Here is a 20,443-nt window from a genome sequence, read left to right as displayed (position 1 = left end):
AGAAAAGAAAAATTTATATGGAATATGAAAAAGTATAATTTCAATCTCCTAAAAATTGAAATATTTTTTTTCGAATTTTTAAACTTTTAAATAGATTGTGATATTTTTTTTATTGGAGGCATAATAAATATTTTATATAATTTTTATAAAAAAAGTAGAGGCTTAATCATAAATTATTTTGGAATATGCCAATTTTTTTAATAATTAACTAAACATATAAGAATTATTTTTTAAATTTAATATTATTTTTTTAAAAAAATATTTTGGTAAGAATTTTTTTTTTTTTTTTTTTTTGTTAAGCTTTTGATCCGACACAACCCAACCTAACCCGAACTCCGGAACGGACCAACCCAAAATCCGGTAAAAGGAGTGCTTATGAGTCATCACTGTCATCGGCCCTCCCCTCCCTCTTGCACTTCGTATCCGGAAATGGGAGGCCGCTTCGTCTTGCTTCAGGGACTCAAAAGATCCCCGCTTTCTCGCTTCCTCCATTCCTTCTCGCCAATCCCAACTCCCCCTCCTCCACTCCCTCTCAGGTATCAAACCCTAACCTTACCTCACTGTGTTCCCTTCTCCCCTTCCATCCTTTCCTCAATCTATCTTCTTCTTTTTCTACCCTAGGTTTGGCCTTCTTCTACCCTCCTTTAAAAGCTTTGATTCTTTCGATCCATATCGCCGTTCATGGGCTTCGAGGAGTGTGAGCTACGGCTCGGTAAACCTCGTCCTGTCGGACGGGAAGCCGAGGTTCGAGACTCACGAGATAGAGCCACCAAGGAAGGAGAGGTATCGGACCAAGAAGCGGCTTAAGCTCCAGAGGAAGCGGGAGAAGCGGAAGCGGAGGGAGGCCAACAAGAAGGACCCTCGTAGGATCAGACCCAAGGGAAAGAAGAAGACGGGAAAGTTTGCCACCGCCGAGGCAAGGATTAAATATAAGATTGAGAAGGTGGGAAGCCTAAAGTTAGCATTTTGATTTGCTTTTCTATTGATTTCAGCTTGTTAGGTGGGAAAGGTTTTCTTTCCCCCATTTTTGTGGGCGGATATGAGATTGAGAAGGTGAGTTGGATCGGTATTTTGCATTATCATTCTCTTTAAAATCATCCTGTTACTCTCTATATTAGTATCCGGGTTATATTGGGATTATTTAGATGAGTGTGGAAATTATTGAAGGATTTGATTCTTTCGCCCCCAGCAATTATTGGTAGATACTAGTTTTTGTAGGCTTTTGAGTTAGGGGAAAATTTTGGGGAGAGGAGGTGCATGGAGAGGCTAATTATTCTGTCAAACTGCTGCGAGCTTGTTTGTGTTTAAGGTGTGAATTTTGGAATCTTTTGCTTGCAATTGGAGTTGTTTGATGGTGGAGATGCTCCTATCAAGGTTTTATGTGATCTATTAATGGAGGGAATTGTGTACATGAAATGGCGCATAGAGCTTAGGTGAAAAAGCGGTTTCAAGGTGTATGCAAAGGGCGGATGCTGAGAGCTTCAGCTACAAAGGCTAATAGTGTAACTCTAGGAACTGCAGAGTCCCGTTAGCTCAAGAAGCTGGGGGTTCTCATCGGTCAGTGGAAGAAGAGGTGAACAGAGAAGGAACAGGAAGAAGGAAATAATAGTTTGTACATCTGTCTTGAGGAGATAGATGGTCATATTTTTGCAAAAATTTTGTAAAGAATTTATTACTTGTGGAAGTTGTCATCTATGTATTTCTTTCAGCCACCAAATAAGCGAGCATGCCAGTCAAATATTCCTAAATGATGGTTGCTTATTCCTTGCTCCTTACTCCATAGGGATGAGAAAGCTTTATTCCTCATTAAAACTATGATGAGTTCACCTTTATTGCTCATTAGAACAAGAAGATAACTCAAATCTATTCCCAACTAAGTGCATATCACTAAAATTTACTTACAAGTTTATCCCTTTAAGAGAGTTTTCCATAGTAAATAAACCCTTGAAATCATCTTCATTCTAAATCTTTAAAAGTCTCCACCCATCTTTCACAATCACCATTTTCCACCAATATTGTTTACCTTGATTTATCATGCTGTGTTTCACTTGTGAGTAGTCGCATTAAATTATTGAGATAGTTTTGCTGTCAGTCAAGTGTTATAATTGGTTCTTCTGGCTTTTTCCGACCACTCTGTTTTTGATTAAGAAACAGTTTGAGTGGAATTGATCTGCAATGTCCAATTTTATTGCATACGGTGTTAGTCTTCAGGGGTTTGGAACCATTTGGCTACTGGGTGTGGCATCTTCATAGTTTAGTTTGTCTAATTCACGGTTTATGAATATTTGAAGGGCCCAAATAGGTGTTGTTATTATGCTTTCCTGACCCAGAGTTAATTCAGTTTTCTATTGCTATAGTAAGTAATTTGGTTTCTCTGCCCTTTTCATGTATCTGTGTTACTCAGAAACTTCACTTTTTGAGAGTTTTGAAAGTGGTATCATTTTTGGACACTTGGATATGACACCACATGGCACAACCTTTTACTTGGAGTGGGAGCAGGTGCAGGTTCGGGAAGCAAATTTCTCTGCAGGTGTAGGAGCAAGTTTTTTGGGAGGTTTGAAAAAGGGTGTGGGCAGCCCAGGTAGAAGTTTCCTGCTACTGAGGGCATAGCAGTCCACAAATCTACAAAAGAATGGAGTGTCCTACTTATGTCAGCTAGATTATTACCATTTGACACTTTTTTTCTGGAAGTGTTCTGTCAAAAGAATACCTTGCTGCTGTGGATGACACTTGAATTCTCAACTGTATTACCACTAAACAGTATTAGTCTGAAGTGTCTAAACTCTTTCTATGAGACATTACACCTTTACTTTCTTTTTCTTTATTGTTATCATGGCATGGGCGCAAGTTTTTTTCTAATTAAAAGTATCATTGATTGGTTAATATATGCTTGTCATCGGCCTTTTTTAGGACATACCATACTTAATTTTATCAAATGAATTGTATCAAAAATGTCCCCCCTTTTTAGGATTTTTGAATGTTAAAATGCTGGACACTTGGCACCCATGGCACTTATGAAGTGTCTCAGTATCAGATCCTGGTACTCTAAATGATTGTCACTACATTATATGCCCTACTTTGATGCTGTGTTTTTCGCTTTCTTTCTCTTCACCTTCTTCATACTTTGTAAACCTCTTTGTTTGTTATCCAATTAAAATTTGGTTGCTGTTATACGCAAGTAAAGAAAGGCAATCTGTTCCCAAATGCAGGCCAAAATTAAGGAAGCCTTACTGATTGAAAAGCTCAAGAAGTATGAAGTTCCCAAAGTTCAAGGACCAATGACCAAACCAGAAGACTTGACAGGCGAGGAACGCTTCTACGTCAAAAAGATGGCCCAGAAAAAGTCCAATTATGTACCAGTTGGAAGGCGAGGCGTTTTTGGAGGTGTAATTCTTAACATGCATTTGCATTGGAAAAAGCATGAAACAGTTAAGGTCGTCTGCAAGCCCTGTAAACCGGGCCAAGTTCATGAATATGCAAAAGAGATAGCTAGGCTGAGTGGTGGCATACCAATTCAAATTATTAACAATAATACAATTGTATTTTATCGGGGAAAGAATTATGTTCAGCCTGAAGTTATGTCACCTATTGATACACTGTCCAAGAAAAAAGTATGTGCTTCAGTCATTTCCACATTTTGTTTCTTGGAAATTTATATAGTTTTAGTTTTTAGGCTCCTTTGACCTGGCAGTAATGATGTAATCAATTAACATGGTTGAGTTCTCAGTTGTCAGTGTTGTTGAGTTGACTTTCTGTTTTCAGGCACTTGAAAAATCAAAGTATGAGCAATCACTTGAGACGGTGAGGCGCTTCATTGCAATATCCGAGAAGGAGCTTGAACTTTATTACCGACATGTTGCACTTTATGGTGATCCTAACTCAAGGAATTCAGATTTAGTGTATGGTGATGATGGGCAAGGCCACTTAAAAGTGGAGGCAGGGATATCTACCTTGACAAAGGAAGAAAGTGTCTGTTCAACTAGTGATGATAATTTGCATAAAGATCTCTCAAATACTGAAGTTGATCCTGATGATACTTTTGAAGTTGATTCTTCAGATTCAGAAAATGATGATATTATTGCAGCTATCTCATGTTCAGAAGTTGATTCTGATGATATCCTTGAAAGTGATTCCCATGATGAAATTTTCACAGGGCCTGAAATTGATTCAGAAGGTGAAGAAGTATCTGAAACAGAGACAGATTCAGAGGATGAAGAGAAATACTCGGGGTACCAACACACCCAGCCTGAGAAATCTGTTCATCATTCCATCAAAAAAAGAGAAATCTGTTCATCATGACTTTTAGAAAGTGGATTTTACCAGGTATTAATCAATGCATGCTAAGATTCTAATGAGTTTGCCTAAGTCTTACCGTACTTCAGCATTTTGCTTGTGAATAACAGGTTGGAAGTAGAAGAAATTAGTTATTATCTTTTCTCCTTTATCATCTTTTTTTTTTTTGGTATATAGGAATATAAGTAGTAACATTTCAGTTTGACTGGAGTTAAAAAGAGATGCATAGAATTAACAAAACAAAAAATCAGTTTTATTTTTTCTGTGGAAAATTATATAGCTTAATCTTTGCTAGTTGATCAACAAGACTAATTCCTACACTAGGCTTTGTCCTCTTTTGCATATTGATTTGAATAGTTATCTTTTCAAATACTCGTGAATGAGCATAGTTAAAGGCTACCGTTCAAGTTTTTTCAGCAAGTCTGCTACTCGACCTTTTTTGTTACTGGACGCTTAATTTTCCTCCTGAAAGATGTAAGGATGAAGCTAAATAGAGTGACTGATAATGTTTGTTACTGCAGTAGACAATACTCCTTTGAAAAGAAAAAAATAAGGAACTTAAAATACTAGTTCTTAAGATATGCAGCATATCGCCATTTTAGTGTTGCTTGTAAACTTTTCCAGATTGTTAAGTTGCTTGCATGTTTTATATAGTGTCTATTGAAAATTTGCTTGTGGTTGTATTTGATAGATCGATCCAATCTTTTGGCCGCTTATCAAGAAGTTGCACACTGTATAGACGAGAAGAAAAAGTACAAATTCGCAATTGTTCTTGGCTCATTCACTTGCACAGAGTTTCTCTGTATTGAATTATTGCTGTTTGTGGCTTTCATACTTGGATCCTTTTAGGCAGTCAGTGGGAGGAGATGAAATTTTCATTGGCTTTTCAGTTTCCACAATCAAGTTCATCACCAGAATGCTCGATATCTGCTGCATGAACAGAACCCTTTTCTGAGATGGTGAATTCCTATACTTAACTGCTAATTTCTTGTACTGATCTTTGCAATGAGTGCTGCATGCAATGGCGATCATTGCACGTACTTGGGGCTTCTCACAGCAGACTTCTTTCTGACTTGGTTGACAGTGTTGGCTTCAAGCATTGCGGCACGGTTGCCTGAAGTTCCTTCACTTGCTAGCTAGGAAGCCTTCTGCTAGAGGATACTTACCATTCAGATCTGGTAGCATTTACTGGATGCCTTTCTGATCATACGGGCTCTTATGATGCAAGAGAAATGGTTTGCACCTCATAAATCTGTTCAGGTTGGTACTTTTTAAGTATATTGATGACTGGAAATTCCTGTTGAATACTTCATTATTCTAACAAGTCAAGCTGATGGTTATCCCTTCGTGCAATGCGGATAGACCAAGTTTTCAATGGACAGGCTGATGATGAAGGGCACCGTACTGTTTATTATGTAGACATGATCCTGCGCCCTTTGAAGTAAGCATTCTAGATCTTTGCAAGACACCAATGTTAGTGTCTTTGCTCTAATATTATCGTGGACTACTGAATTCCTGATGACAATTTACATGTTAGATTCTTGTTTGCATATTAATTACTTCATGGAATTCAGCCTATTGGAACAGTCTCTCTTGATGGTTTTCCTTACATTTTCCAAGCTTGTTTCTGTTTTTTATTTGAGGGAGAAAGGAAGACCCACATGAAATTTAGTTACTATGCCTATATACTCGGATGCACCAATTCAAGATTCGAACCAGAACCCTTGTATAGACAGTGCGACCATGGGGACAAGCTCAAATTCACAACTCAAGTGGTTCTTTAAAATGAATTTTAACAAGAGATTTAGGCTTTGGGATTGTTGTCAGTAGTTTTTGGAAGTAGAATTTTGACTAGTAGAGCTTAAAAGCTGTTTGTTGTTAGATAATTATATTTTTAAAAAGTACTATGGAACATGTACATTTATTTGTTAATTGAATTGAGGAAACGCTTTTAGTAGACAAAAAATAATAATAGAGCGTTGTATAGTATTATATATTATAGTATAATATAATATAATATTACATATTATTATACATTAAAGTATTCTTACATAGTATAATATCATTAAAGTATAATATTAAACTATATTATATTATTAGAATATGATATAATAAATATTATAATATAACATAATATTATTAAAATATAATATAATATATAGTAAGAAATGATATGATATAATATAGTTGTACATTATGATATAATTATAATAATGTGATGTAATATAATATAATAATGTAATAGTACAGTACAATACGAAACAATATACTAAAAGCAATATATTAAAAGCAGATGTGCAATGTAGTTTGCTCCTGTTGGTTTTGTCGTACAGAAGTACAGGGGTCATATCCTCATAGTCTTCTAAATATGTTTACTTTTTCTTTTCATTAATTCATTGTAATCCCTGTCAATTTGCTGACAGGAAACTCATTTGGACTCTCGATCACCGTATATGTGATGATATTTTCCATGAAAGCAGAGATGGTAGGGATGTTAAAAACCATTTTGATATCTTGAAAATCTTGACATTGTCAAGTCAGAGGCTTTCTCGATATCTCCAATTCCATCCTTCTGATTCATCTCCTTGCGGGCTTTCCGACTCGTGTATGAGTTGCCAACCAAACAAGATTTGTATCATTAAAGAGTAAATCCCCAAGGTAGTGTTTGGCTTCCCAAAAAAAAAAAAGAAAAAAGGAAAAGGTTTATTATAAGCCCTTTTTTTTTAATTTTTTCGTGGCCAAACTATGTAAAGGAAATATGTAATGTGTGTATGTATGTATGTATCAAACTTGCTTATGTCCATGATCATCATTCCAAGAACAGATTTTTATAAGTTATTCGCAACATAAAGCCTTTATCTATATTTATTTAAATTTTCTTAATGGATAAAAACACCCTTAGCTTAGGACTATTTTAAAAGCTGTAGCCAAATGAAAATAAAAGTAACTTACTGTAATTATTTTTTTTTTATTGCGAAGCCAAATGTAGCCAAAAGGTTAGTGAACTCAAACTCAGGCTGCACCCCTAGGCGGAGGAGGCGGAGTTGCCCGGTGCGTGTGCTTCGTGATGCACTATTTTTTGATTTTTTTGGTTATATCCGTACATGATACTTTTGTTTTTAGCAAAAAAAAAAAAAAAAAAAACTCAGGCTGCTGGCAACCTACCTATGGTGGCTTTTTTTCAAAATTGCCATTGCAATCTTTTTTTTAAATCTTTCTTGCATTGGCCATCCTTTTTTGGTAGTTGTCAGGACATTGTCATTAAAAATATGAAAATACTTGTATAGATTGCAGTCATGCGAACTCTAAAAAGGTCATGATACTACTATTACTTTCAAAATATAAACTTAAAACTAGTTATTACATTTTCATTACATTATATTGCAATATTTTAATTAATTTATGCAAAATAAAACAAATATATATACAGCCTTCTCAAAAATGGTTTGACCTGGACTATCCAAATCTATGACCACTTTGTTAAAAGCTTATGGACTCAAATCTACACCATTAGTATCCTGTTCTTGGTGATCTTACCAATCTTTTCATTGCCATCTTATAATATTAAAAGTATTTCAAACAATTTTTTCTTTCCTGAAATCTTTCTTGTAGAGGTCAATCTAGCTTACTCCCTAACCATCAAAAAATTGGCATAAATAGATCTATAACATGAATTCTAGCCGGTTATGTAATCTTTCGAAAGGTGATGATGCTGTTATTATTTTCAAAATAATAAATATAAGTTAATCAATATTTTCTTATATTAATTATTATATATTAAAATATAATCATTAATTTATAATTTATTGATCGAGAAATATGAAATAAAATAAAAATTTCTGGCCCTCTCTAAAAAATGATCTCACATGGATTATTCAAAACTTTGACTCTTTTATTAAGGTGCAGATGGGACTGAAATGCAAGCCACTAATACTCTACTTCTAGTGACATTAACCGGCTCCTTGTCACTGCATCAAATCTATTAACAGCACCTTCTAGTTCTAGCATATGTCAAACAGTAATTTTTCTTTCCCAAGTCTTTCTTGGAGACATGAACTTAGCCTATTCCATGGATGCCAAGATCTGCGCAGATCAATTTCTATTAAGAGATTGTCTCAACAACTAATTTATATTGAATTAAACTTGACCATCTATCATAGTTTTCAGAAAATATGATTCTGGTCCACCTAGAGTTTGTCAGGAATCCCATAAAAGAAAGAAAACAAAAAGCTCTTGATGCTACATTGAAAGCCCACATCTACCCAAATTCCTTCCATCACTCCAAATCGATCTACATCTCGTTTTCACGTACAAAAGGATCTCATCAAAGCCATTAAGAACAAAAGTCCACCTAATCCGACCTGATTAACTTTTTCTTGACTTCATCACAGTTTCCTGCCCATGTTCTTCTCACGAAAAAATAAATAGTTTTGAAATCCATTCTCATGTTCCTGTAGCACAAGAAATTAGGTCTATCGGTGCCATAAAAGGTTCAAAACTTATACCATGCCATCAACCCACCACACAGATCTTATTCAAAATATTTTTATTATTTTTAAAGTTGAAAATTATTTGATATGCATAATACTAAATGTGCTTTTATTAAAAAAATATTTAACTTAAACGTACAAATCACGCAGGCTTTCCATAGAATTGGTTAAAAATATGAATAAAATTAGGATATAAATTCTATCTATGTATCCTCTAAAAAGATATCGTATATTATCATTTCGAACGGAATAACTATAAATTATTCCATGTAATTTTATTATTTTTAAAGGATTTATATATTAAAAAATATGATAATTTGTTAACTTGAATACAACAAAATAAACATATATATATATATATATATATATATATATATATATATATATATATATATATATATATATATACTTCCAATCTTTCCTCCTCAGCTGCTGTCTAAGTTTTTTATTTTTTTAAAAAAAAATTGTAAAAGCTTGTCCTGAGGGCCCATAAACTTGCCAATGATATGATGCCATGTGGCACAGACCTTCGATTTGGTAATATGACCTGTCCGCGTAGTACTATCCAAATCTTCTTCAGTGTTCGCATCAACGTCCCACCCCACATTAAATCTCAGACCGAGAGACGTGCACGGCCTCGGAAATCCTGAACACGAAACAGCATAAGATCTTCCACCCACCAGTTGACGGAATCGATGAAACGTGTCGAAAAACTGTTGGTCGAAATCGTTTAGAGGACACGTGGCGTCTTTCTGGAAAGACTTGGAAGGAAAGATCGATAAAAGGTCCGCTGCCTTTCTGTCCCTTTCGTGAGATCCGGCCCGGATCTTTCCCCTTTCGTACGTCACGCCGCCATGTCAGCTTTTCCTCGATAGATGCCGTCGAGATGCCACGTGCCATGAATACGGTCGGGTTCATGAAACTGGTCCCACGATGATGCTATGATTCGGGCATGATGGACGCATAGAAACTTCTATGCGGATGCACTTCTAAACGCTTCCAGCAATTTTAAGCTTTTGCCTTCTCTCCCTCTCTAAAACACTTCTATGAGTTCTAGCTCTATTTGAACTGTTACTGTTAAAAAACAAAAATAGATATATCATCCATCTCTGTTACTGTTAATCACCGATGATTGGTTCAACTGTAATATGACTCTCAATTACCATTCGCATAAAACATGTGAACTAAGTTGTGATGGAAACAAGTGATAGCGATCTACATGTATTTGAAGAAATATTATCCATAATATATGATTAAAATGTCACACGATAATTTTTCCCATGGGCAAATGCATTAAAAAGCATTGGCAATACCAGATATTGCTGTAGTGGCAAGAGAGTCGTATTAATGATTGGCCTTTTAAAAAAACATGAATTATGTTGCATATTGGTGCAAGAAGTCAAGGCATTTTTAAATATTGATTTTGATGAATGACTAAAATTTTAAACTAATTAGTGTTTTAATCAATTATTTTTTTCTTTTTTAATTCAAAATCTTCTTAAGTACTTGTCTTTGAATTAATGGTCAGCTCAGCCAACTCTACCATGTTTTGATTTCAACCTTTGTACACTCGTCAAACTGCCAATCTTTTATTTATATTTATATATATATATATATATATATATATATATATATATATATATATATATATATATATATATATTTCCATGCATTGTTGCATGATATTTGACATTTTTATGATTTTTCTTTCATGTCATGGACATGAGAAATAAGTAGCAAAAGACCTACCTTTTGAACATCATATCTAGCCTTACGGCCATCATCATGACATGAAGCATCATTAGAAATAAATCTCTATATATACAATACGGGGATCAAGTATGGTCTTAACGAAGATAGAAGAGAAGCCACGGGCACCTAGCCAATCAATTCCTCAATCTCCATCACAATGGTTCTTGCTTCAAAAACAGCAGAAATCCTAAGTAATAGATCCTCAATAATGGAGCTTCCAGTAGCACATAATCGCATCCTCATAGAAATTTCTATGCACTTATCCACAAGACCCAGGTTTCTACTGTTGGATTTAACTTGCCACAATAAGAAGAACAAATATTTGCTTCTGAAAACCAAGAATATCCTCATAGGGATTTGGCATCAACCATCGCAACAGACGTAGCCGGGACCCGTCCCTTATTAAGTCTCAAGCAGCCTCACTTTGGCAAGGGAAAAGGAAAGAAGAAAGCCATGGCAGCGGAAGCTTGGACGCATGGAGAACAAGAGGAAGAAAAGGTGGTACCACAGCACATGGCTGCCAGTTTTCCTTTACCTCTTTGTAGGAAGAGCAACAGAATCCCAGGTCTTCACTTCCTCTTCACACTTGGTAGTAATCAATTAATACAACTATTCCTCCCTCTAACTTTTCTTCCCTCATTTGTCTCCCATTTGCATTAATCTGATTCCTGCTTGCTAAACTCGTCTTGGACATGAGGACATCCCTAAGAACGTAGAGTTAGAATCTCCCATGAATTGCTTAGCTGGTTTGATGAGATCATTTGCATGAAGGGGAACTTAGCACCTTATATATCCTTTGTTTGATGGCCGTTTTACTTTCACTACTTCCACATTCAGTACTTCATACACATAATTAGGCCAGTTCTCAATATAGTCATGCCTACTTTTGTACACATGGATTAGAGATTAAACATAAAATTAATGATCACTGAAAACAAGGGATCGAGAATAAAATTCTTAGTCAACTGGTTTCTCGAAGAGGTGTTTTTTTAATTTAAAAATTCCTACTACTGAAGAAGTTTCATTACATTGTTTAATCTAGCTAGTTTAATTTTACTGATTTATTTTTTATTAAATTTTTGAAAGGAAAAAAAAGAGAGAGTAAGAAATGAAAATATGACATGCAAGACTTGGTCCCTAAGTTTTGAGGCCTCCTTTTTTATAACATATTCACGTAGAATATATGAGATCAATTATTGCCATATCTCCCACGTATCAACATGGGGCCTATAGAGGCTTTCCCTCTCACATTTTATGGACAAGCATCCTTTACTTCAGTCTTGCTTGTAATGGCAAGGGATTTTAAGGGCTTACCTCCCTTGTTTCCATTTGGCAAGGTAAGCTTGGGAAGTGCCAAACTAACTATTACAATGGAATTGGAATAAGTTGTCTACAAATTGCTGCATTTCTTCTTTCTTCTCCTACTGACCAAGTTCCATTCTCGGCCAGTGGTTGTCAGGCTCCACTCATGGAGGCTGCTGGGTCCCAGGCTGCGGCGTTATCTGGACAGCCATTGTACGAATTCAATGCACATTCTACTGCACCAGCCGCCAGTGAGTTTTTATATATGGTCGTTCTTCGTCCTCAATTCCACTATAGCAAGGATTTGTTTCTCGCTGCACTGCGACGGCGGCCGGGCTTCCATGGGTTCGACGGGGCGGAGGGTTCTTCTGGTCGAGGACATCGAGATCAACAGGGTAAAAACCACCAGCTTCTTATGATTTTTGTTTTGGATCTTGCAGTCATGGAGATAAATTATGCGTACATGTCTAATGGATATATTGACTAACAGTATTATATAGTTTTGGAACCTTTAAGTGTTTGCATGTCTAACTCTTTATTCTACATAAGTATCTGGGGCGTAACATATATTTAGATATCCTGATTTAAGTGCAGATGGTGATGAGGAGGCTTCTGAGTGATTCTAACGTGGGCTTGGAGGAGGCAGAGAATGGCAAAATAGCAGTGGACTTCATTAAGCAAGGCAGAACATATGATCTTATCTTCATGGATAGGGACATGCCTGTTATGAATGGCCATGAGGTATTTACTTAACGAAAATTTTGCATACAAAATTTACATTACTAGTTTGTAAGTTTTTCGTTGCTCTTTTCAAAGCATGCTTTTTTGTATTTTGAAGTGTGGATGTATCTAATATTGAGGATAAACAACAACAAAACACTCTCTTAGAGGGCTTTTGGATTGGGGTGATCATCCCAAGGTGGAGGTGATGAGATCAACACTATGGTTATCTTACATAGTAGTGATCTCAAATCATCTCCATTCCTCAAATCACCACCCAACCTAGTGATGGGGCATTCGTGCTTGAGGTCAGGAATCCAAAGTTTACCTCAAGGCAGTGTGGACAAAAATATCCCCCAATCCAATGAAAAAATATTAGTACATCAATATAGTTAACTTTTTATATCAATATCATATAGATGATATTATATCATATTGATGTTATACATATTGTATTTATGATATATATGATATTATAACATATTATTAATCATATTATTGTCAATATTATTATTCAATGATAATTTTAAATTATAATAGAAATATATTATGGTACTTTATGTTTATATAGTGAAATTATTTAATGTATTACTTCTTTTTGCCTTATTTTTCTAATCAAAAAAATATTAGTACTAAAAATAATATATTATAAGTATAAACAAAAATATTAATTCTATAATAACAATTAATATATCCTTATAGGATTAATGATTTATAGGACTAATAAATGTATTTTTATGAAATATATTAATAACTATATTAATATTTTATGATAATGCATTTATATTATTACTAAGTGTATTTTTATGAAATATATCAGGGGTAATTTTGGTATTATATAGTCAATGAATTTAAATTCCTATAGAATACCAAACAGGGTACTCGTGGATAACTGTGAATCTTTACTCATTGAAATATAGCATACCATATCTGGGGATCTTAAAAAATCGAGGATCAGATAACCTCGGGATAAGGATCACCAATGATCTAAGATCATCTTAGTGATCCTATTTAGGCCACCAAATGCCACCTTATTGTCAAGTTGCAAGGTTAGACCCTCATCAAATTAATAGATATATATGGGGCGAAACTATTTGCATGCTTACCTTTTAACTAGAAGGTGCTTATGTACCTATTTTTATCACTCCAATGTTTAAACTTCTGCCTTTTTTCCCTTTAGAAGCCTCCATAAGTGCTTATTACCCTCTGTTAATCAGAAACATGCATAAATGTCTTGAAAATCTGAAGATTGCATACTCCTACGATTCAATGACGTCGACTTGATAAGAAGTAATTTTACTATATAATTCATTCAAGGATTTTTGCACACGCGTGTAGTGCGTGCTCATGCATGCACTCGTTCACTTTAAAAAAAATTGTATATCAATTATCATTTTCTTTTGACAGGATATTAATTGACCAGTTGAATGAACTTTAGCTAAGTTTAGGAACACAGAAGTTACTGCATGAGTCACAGTTGTTTTTGAACCCCCTCCTCCACTTGTTAGTGTGGCTTTCGAACAGCCAAGGCAAAGGGCTAAGGGTTAGGGCAGCTATAGCCGTACCAAGGGAGGAGGACGGTCTATTCGCTTTGGTCTGTCGAGGATCAAAGAGCCGGCCCGATGTCGAAGGTTCTTTTTATCAAAGGAAAATGACCATAAGGGTGTGCAAGCAGATTTTAGACTTTTTGAGAGACGTGTACAGCATCAATATTTTCAAAGGTAAACAATAAAACAATTCCAACTCTTGTCCCAGCATGCAGATTAGGCACAATCACTCAATTTTGCATCCCAATCCCCCTTTCCCCTTAAAAAAGAAGGGGAAAAACGAAAAGACTGCATCGAGTCAAGCAACAAAAAAATCACTTGAACTCGCTCGACATGGGTAGACTTATAAAATTACTTATGCCTACAACTAGGTCAAGTTGGATGCTGACACTGTACAACCTGGGTCATGATACAGTTAATTTCAGGTTTAGGATCTAGAACTGAACCCTTCAAAATCAAAGCTGAAGTATGAGGTAGGTCCAACTTTTCGGGAAATTGATTATCTTTTTGAGCCCTACATAAATTTTAGGATGGAGTTTGATCAAAATCTCTCTCTCTCTCTCTCTCTGGCAGATAGCTTACACTTCGTGTTTAATTACAGGCAACGAAGCAGCTACGTTCTCTGGGAGTGACCACACCTATCATTGCTTTATCTAGTGACTGTCTGCCAAGTGATAGAGACCGCTTCATCCATGCAGGGGCTAATGCTTTCCAAGCCAAGGTATATGATCACACCTTTGTATTTCATCAAGATTTCATATCCCAAAAATATTCATTAATGAATATAAGATGGACTATTGCTTATAATTTATAATTCTGCTAAAATATATCACTAGCATTTGTTTACTGTTGGATATGCTCTTCCCTTCGATGATTAAAATATCTATCGGTTTTGCTGGTGCAGCCGCTTTCCAAAATTGAACTGGTTCGGATTCTCACCGAGTATGGACTCAACATAACTCGTGCTTAGTAACTGATAATTTTGATGGACTACAAGACATCTAGCTTGCTAGGTTCATTTTCTCATAGCATGGAAGATGTATAGTGTGGCCTGTCACATGTAAATATATCACCCATTGGCTATGTAACTTGACAAGTTGATGACTCTAAATCTCTAGTTCTTCCAAGACCTCTTTTTTTTTTTTGTGTGTGTGTGATGTAAAACAGCAGAAAGATACCTCTGGGTGGATGTTGATTTCCAGTTGCATAGTAATAATATTGATGTTTTGGGTTCATCAATGGGGTTGTTCTTCTGCTCAGACACAAAATTGCTCGCTTACTGCAGGACATATGGACAAGTAACAAGCCTAAACATAAATTGGGCTATTAACTGCTTATCTGCTCGAAATCTAAACTTCGTTTGATTATTGCTTCCTGTTTACTTCGATTTGTTTAGGAAGAGATGTTTGAATACATAAAGCATCTTGTGGGAATATTTTTGTTGGAGTTTGAAGTTGCATAGATGCACTTCACAATTTATCTGATCTTGGACTGTAAAAGATTTTATATTTTGATGTTGGATATGTTTGGCTAGTTAAAATTGAAACTTTTTCACTAACCATATTAAGATGAATCAAGGTTTTTATGAGTTTTGATTTGACCTAAAAGGCATGCTAAGAAACTCCAAAGGGAAGACCCAGCATAAAGAACTTAAGCCATGATTTCAATACCAATTTAAAAGTTATGCTAGCAACAAACAATATTAGAGCAGATTATATATAAATGATTATTTTTAAGAAAATCGTATGAGAATTCTGAACTGTTTACATCCACTAATTCAGTACAAGAATTTGCCATACTTGCGGAATGGAATCAATAGATTGGTGGTGCCAAATATGTGGAAGGTTGAATTAGTAGCATTAAGTCAATGCTGGCCCCATGATGCTAGTTTATATACAGAGAGACTTTATGTGGAGTTGAATTAGAAAACTTAATTGTCATATTAGTGTTATAACCGTAATTAGGGGTATGTTTAGTTCTCGACCCGAATCGAAATCGGAATGGATTAGAGTGGAAATCGGATGGCCACATTCCTCGATGTATCTGGTTTGTTTCTGGAATCGGAATCTGAAAATCAATTAAACAGAAAGATATGTTTAGAAAATCAATTACATAGAGGGGTATTTTTGAAAAAAACTAACTTTTTTACGTAAACATGCAGAATGGGATTTGAATACTAGAGTAGTTTGACTATATCAGTTAACAGGACCAATAAAGCCCCAATCTTCTGAAGTAGTTCTCATTGATGAGGTCCATGGTCGTCCATGGCAATGAAGTAGGTCCAGGATCAGAGGCCACATATCATATTCTAAATGACATGTTTTCCATTGCATATAGATAAGAAAACAGTTAATCCTCCCCAAACAACCACCAAAAATTGTGGGACGTTTGATATAGGGATATATACGTTTTATTTTTCCATTGTGATCCGGATCAGATGAATAATATTGCCACCCTATAATCATAGAATGTGTTCCCAGGATCTATTTGCCATGGATGTGCTACCAAATATAATGGATAAGAATTTGCTGTTTTAGCTTAATTGTAAAGAAATTTCTTCGTGCAATCGTAGTTGTGCAAAGACAAACCTGGTTAGGATCAATTTAAACTTTCCTTCTTAGTTTAGTAGAGAGAATAACAACGCATTCTTCCTCCATAAGAGAAAGCCCCCACCATCCAAAGCTCTCCACCCCGAGCAATTTCTTCTCGTTCTCTCTTTCTTCCTCTTTTTCTGTTGAGGTTCGTAGTGGCCATCACTATGCTCGCTAAAAGTCGAAGTTGCCGGTGCCAAGGTAACACGTTGGCCTTCTTTCCCTTTTCTCATTCTTCTTCTCATGACCCGAAATTACGGTCGTCGGCCAGAAATTAACTAGAATAAGAATCTTTTTCTTTTTTGCCATGGTTTGTCTTTTTTCTTTTCTTTTCCAACCACCACCGCCGCTAACGTTCGTCACTGAGAGCCTTAGCCCCTTCCTTGTATCCACCCCTGGCTGGAGCCAGACTTTAGAAACCTCCTTCCGATTTTCGGACGTTGTTTCTCTGATTTTTCCCCTAATGTTCCAAATTATGTGAGTTTTTGATAATTTGAAATATATATATAGATATATTGTTTGCAACAGTTTGAAGTAGTATAATAGCCCCAATCCCATAAAGAAGCCCTTGTTTATGACTTTCTTTTCAAATATTGTCTTTTGCTGGAGAAAGTTGTGTTGTCAAAAATGAGCAAGGGTGTATACTACGACAAATGGTTTGGATTGCTGTTTATTTCAACCCCTCAAGCTAAAACCTGTCTCAACCACTGTTGGTAGGTCTAATGATAATCTATGCCCCATGCATGCATGCACAAAACAAAACATTGACCTATCTTGTCATGCACCTCAAGAGCATCAATCAAATTGTACACATATTAAATCTACTATAGTGCTAAAATTACCAAGTTTCTTTTTGAAATTCGAAATTTTGAAACTTTAGAACAACAATTTACAGATACAATTAACTCAAGTACACACCAAACTTTAAATCTTTGATAAAATATTTTAATGATCCTAAAATTAATGATGATTATCAGACTTAAAGACCACCCCAATTTATTTTGACCATTTTTTGATAAAATGATCCAATTTTATTTTTTAAAATTTATACTTTTAGATCTCCAACTAATGCAGCGAGTTTAAAAATCGACCATAAGGTGGACTTCTTTGATACTTAAGGATATTGAGACCTCAATACTCCGTGCAAATTCAATTATAATGTTCTAAAATGACAACTCATGTAAATGATAATAATCTAGAACATTTCAAATACCCATAAATTGAGATTCATTTATTTTAAAAATCATTTACCTATACATCAAGTGGCTTGAAGATTGACAATTATAATGTATAATTATGGTTTAGAAGCACTCAAACATGCTGAATTATGGATCATACATACATGCTTTTAAGTCATGTAGGTCATAAAAATTGGATTGGATTTACTAGCTTTTTTGAAAGCTGGAATGGATTTAATAGTTATGCGTCTTGTCCTATATTTCAACATATTCACATTATTTATACAATCCATTTTGTATCCATTTGATCTATAGATAAATAACTTCCAAAATTCATGATTTTCAATATGTAGGCATCTTAAAATGTTTTATATCATTATCAATATCATTGACCATTGTTTTAGAATATTGATAGTCAATTTTACACTAGTTATATGTATATATATATATATATATATAGAGAGAGAGAGAGAGAGAGAGAGATTAACTTGATTACACTCGAGTGGATCTCCACTCCGATTTGATTGGGTCTAGATTGGATGATGATGTTCTATATTGATGATCCAAGTCATTGGATGTGATTTACTATCTATAAACTGCTTACATAACAAAAATCATGTAATTTGGATACTTCTAGATATTGTATTAAGTAGTTAAAAAATTAGATAATCTGAATAACATAAACAATACACATTTTTTTTGACCAATGATGCATGGCTTAGTAGTCTCTAAGTTATAAGATTTTTGGTGTGCAAGCAGTTTAGAGTAGTAGATCATATCCAATGGATCGGATCATCAATATGACTCGTCCGTCGAAAATTCGAGCCGTTAAATATAACTTACTATTTCTAAATTGCTTACACACAAAACATCATGTGATTTGATGATCCTAGCCCATGCCTTAAATGGTAAAAAATTTAGATAGTTTAGAAAGAGAGAGAATTTGACTTGGATACACTTGAGTAGATCTCTCCTCAGATCTAAATTGAGAGATGGTAATTCTACTTTGATGATTCGTGTTACTAGATATGATCTACTATTTCTAAACTATTTAATACGCAAAAAAACTTGTAGCCCATGCATAAAAAATATGCAATGTTTTACATTATTTAAAGTATACCTTTTTTTAGAGGTCTTCTAATCACATAATTTTTAATGTGTAAGCAATTTAGATATAATAAATTATATTTAACATCCTAGATCATCAACATGGGACCCCACATCTTGCAATCTAGACTTGTCGGATCTAGGTAGTGATTTATTCAAGTGTAACTAAGTAAATCTCTCTTTTTCTCTCTCTATCTTTATACATACATACATACATACATACATATGTCGAGGTTAAAATTTGTCAATCCATTTCTTTACCTCACATGCGCTGAATGTGCTAAATAAATATTAGTGTGCACTTGTAGGTTGTTGAGATGAAAAGGCGATTTGAAATATAATTATTGATTAGGATCGAGCAAGTAATCAAGAAACAAGAAATCCCCCTTTTCTTCAACAAAAATATATTGCTAGTTACGATTTAGTTATAGGCCTTCTATACCAACATTGCTATTGGCAATAGTATAATAACATTTTCCATTGGAAACACTAATCAAATTGTTTACTATAAGTCTGCAATTTAGACACACTAAATAATGTTATAAAGATAGTGTCTAATTGCTATAAACATTAATCTAATTTTAGGGTTTAGATAAATAGCTAATAAATAAGTGAACAAATAAGAAGGTTTAAGGTGATGTAGGTCATGGAGGCATGTCTATGATATTGACCTCTAATTAATGATTTGCCCTTCATGGTGTATAAACATGAGGTGGTGAACCTTGAATGGATATTCTCTAGTCATCTGAAAACTAGAAACTAACAAAATGCAGAAAGTCAATAAAAAAATAATATTTTAATTGTCACAAAAAGAAATGAAAAAGCAAAGTCACCACCACATAATATTTTTAGGAAAATTCTAACATAGTATACCATTACCTCCTTTTGATTAATGGGTCCTTTTTATAGTTAGCAAAAGACAGAACCAAACATTTGCCATTTTAAGTAAAACATTTGTTCACATAGAGGCATTTAAAAACAAATTTACTGTTTGATTTCAAGTGGTCAAATGGCAGACAAGACATCTCCTGATTAAAATTATATGTGACTATTGGAAGCTAGAGAGGTTTCTAAAAGACAAATTCTGGTATAAACGTTGTAAAAATAATTAAAAAAGAGCCAATGGTTAGTGGGTAACTTTTTTAGAACCATATAAAATAATATTAACTTTTAATTTGTTCTAAAGCATCTTGTAATTTCCAATAACAATCATAAAATTTTGATTAATAAAAATATTCATGACATTAAAGTTCTAAACATTTTATTGATATATATATAAAACTTGGGTTTGATATTCCACCTTACCATCGCTCCGACATTTGGCCACATTGTCGCCCAACCTCCTTGTAAAAAAAAATAATAATAGAGGACGCAAAAATGTATGTTGCAGCATAGTGTAAATATGCCACATTATTATATTCATTTAGTTTCAATAGAATAAAATTAATACAAAAGGCAAATAT

The 20,443-nt window shown here is 34.6% G+C and overlaps 2 protein-coding genes across 7 annotated transcripts; both read left to right on the top strand.

The window, feature by feature from the left end:
• Positions 1–379: 379 nt before the first annotated feature.
• LOC103714571 (uncharacterized CRM domain-containing protein At3g25440, chloroplastic) lies at positions 380–7,127 on the top strand. 6 transcript variants are annotated; one of them, XM_008801871.4, is made up of 8 exons: positions 380–536; positions 622–943; positions 3,210–3,611; positions 3,763–4,323; positions 5,143–5,252; positions 5,378–5,553; positions 5,656–5,734; positions 6,717–7,127. In XM_008801871.4, the coding sequence occupies exons 1-4, from the start codon at positions 430–432 to the stop codon at positions 4,297–4,299; spliced, it is 1,368 nt and encodes a 455-aa protein (XP_008800093.2). In that variant the 5' UTR covers positions 380–429; the 3' UTR covers positions 4,300–4,323; positions 5,143–5,252; positions 5,378–5,553; positions 5,656–5,734; positions 6,717–7,127. The 6 variants fall into 6 exon arrangements, with proteins under 6 accessions (XP_008800093.2, XP_038989628.1, XP_026663433.2 ...); XM_039133700.1 differs by having other exon boundaries at positions 4,985–5,252; XM_026807632.2 differs by lacking the exon at positions 6,717–7,127 and adding an exon at positions 4,985–5,045 and having other exon boundaries at positions 5,656–5,885.
• Positions 7,128–12,033: 4,906 nt separating this feature from the next.
• LOC103714601 (two-component response regulator ORR41-like) lies at positions 12,034–15,343 on the top strand. The gene is made up of 4 exons (XM_008801906.4): positions 12,034–12,232; positions 12,432–12,578; positions 14,706–14,825; positions 15,009–15,343. Exons 1-4 carry the CDS (start codon positions 12,062–12,064, stop codon positions 15,072–15,074), a joined length of 504 nt encoding a protein of 167 aa, XP_008800128.2. The 5' UTR covers positions 12,034–12,061; the 3' UTR covers positions 15,075–15,343.
• Positions 15,344–20,443: the final 5,100 nt, after the last annotated feature.

This window comes from Phoenix dactylifera, chromosome 14 (genome assembly GCF_009389715.1).
Source record: "Phoenix dactylifera cultivar Barhee BC4 chromosome 14, palm_55x_up_171113_PBpolish2nd_filt_p, whole genome shotgun sequence".
NCBI classification, from domain to species: domain Eukaryota; kingdom Viridiplantae; phylum Streptophyta; class Magnoliopsida; order Arecales; family Arecaceae; genus Phoenix; species Phoenix dactylifera.
This window is presented reverse-complemented; position numbering and strand designations above follow the sequence as displayed.

Bases quoted from the DNA above. Each gene is read 5' to 3' on its own strand.
- LOC103714571 (XM_008801871.4), top strand. From the start codon at position 430: ATGGGAGGCCGCTTCGTCTTGCTTCAGGGACTCAAAAGATCCCCGCTT. The intron at 944-3,209 runs GTGGGAAGCCTA...TCCCAAATGCAG, and splicing joins TTAAATATAAGATTGAGAAG to GCCAAAATTAAGGAAGCCTT. The intron at 3,612-3,762 runs GTATGTGCTTCA...TTCTGTTTTCAG, and splicing joins ATACACTGTCCAAGAAAAAA to GCACTTGAAAAATCAAAGTA.
- LOC103714601 (XM_008801906.4), top strand. From the start codon at position 12,062: ATGCACATTCTACTGCACCAGCCGCCAGTGAGTTTTTATATATGGTCG. The intron at 12,579-14,705 runs GTATTTACTTAA...GTTTAATTACAG, and splicing joins CTGTTATGAATGGCCATGAG to GCAACGAAGCAGCTACGTTC. The intron at 14,826-15,008 runs GTATATGATCAC...TTGCTGGTGCAG, and splicing joins CTAATGCTTTCCAAGCCAAG to CCGCTTTCCAAAATTGAACT.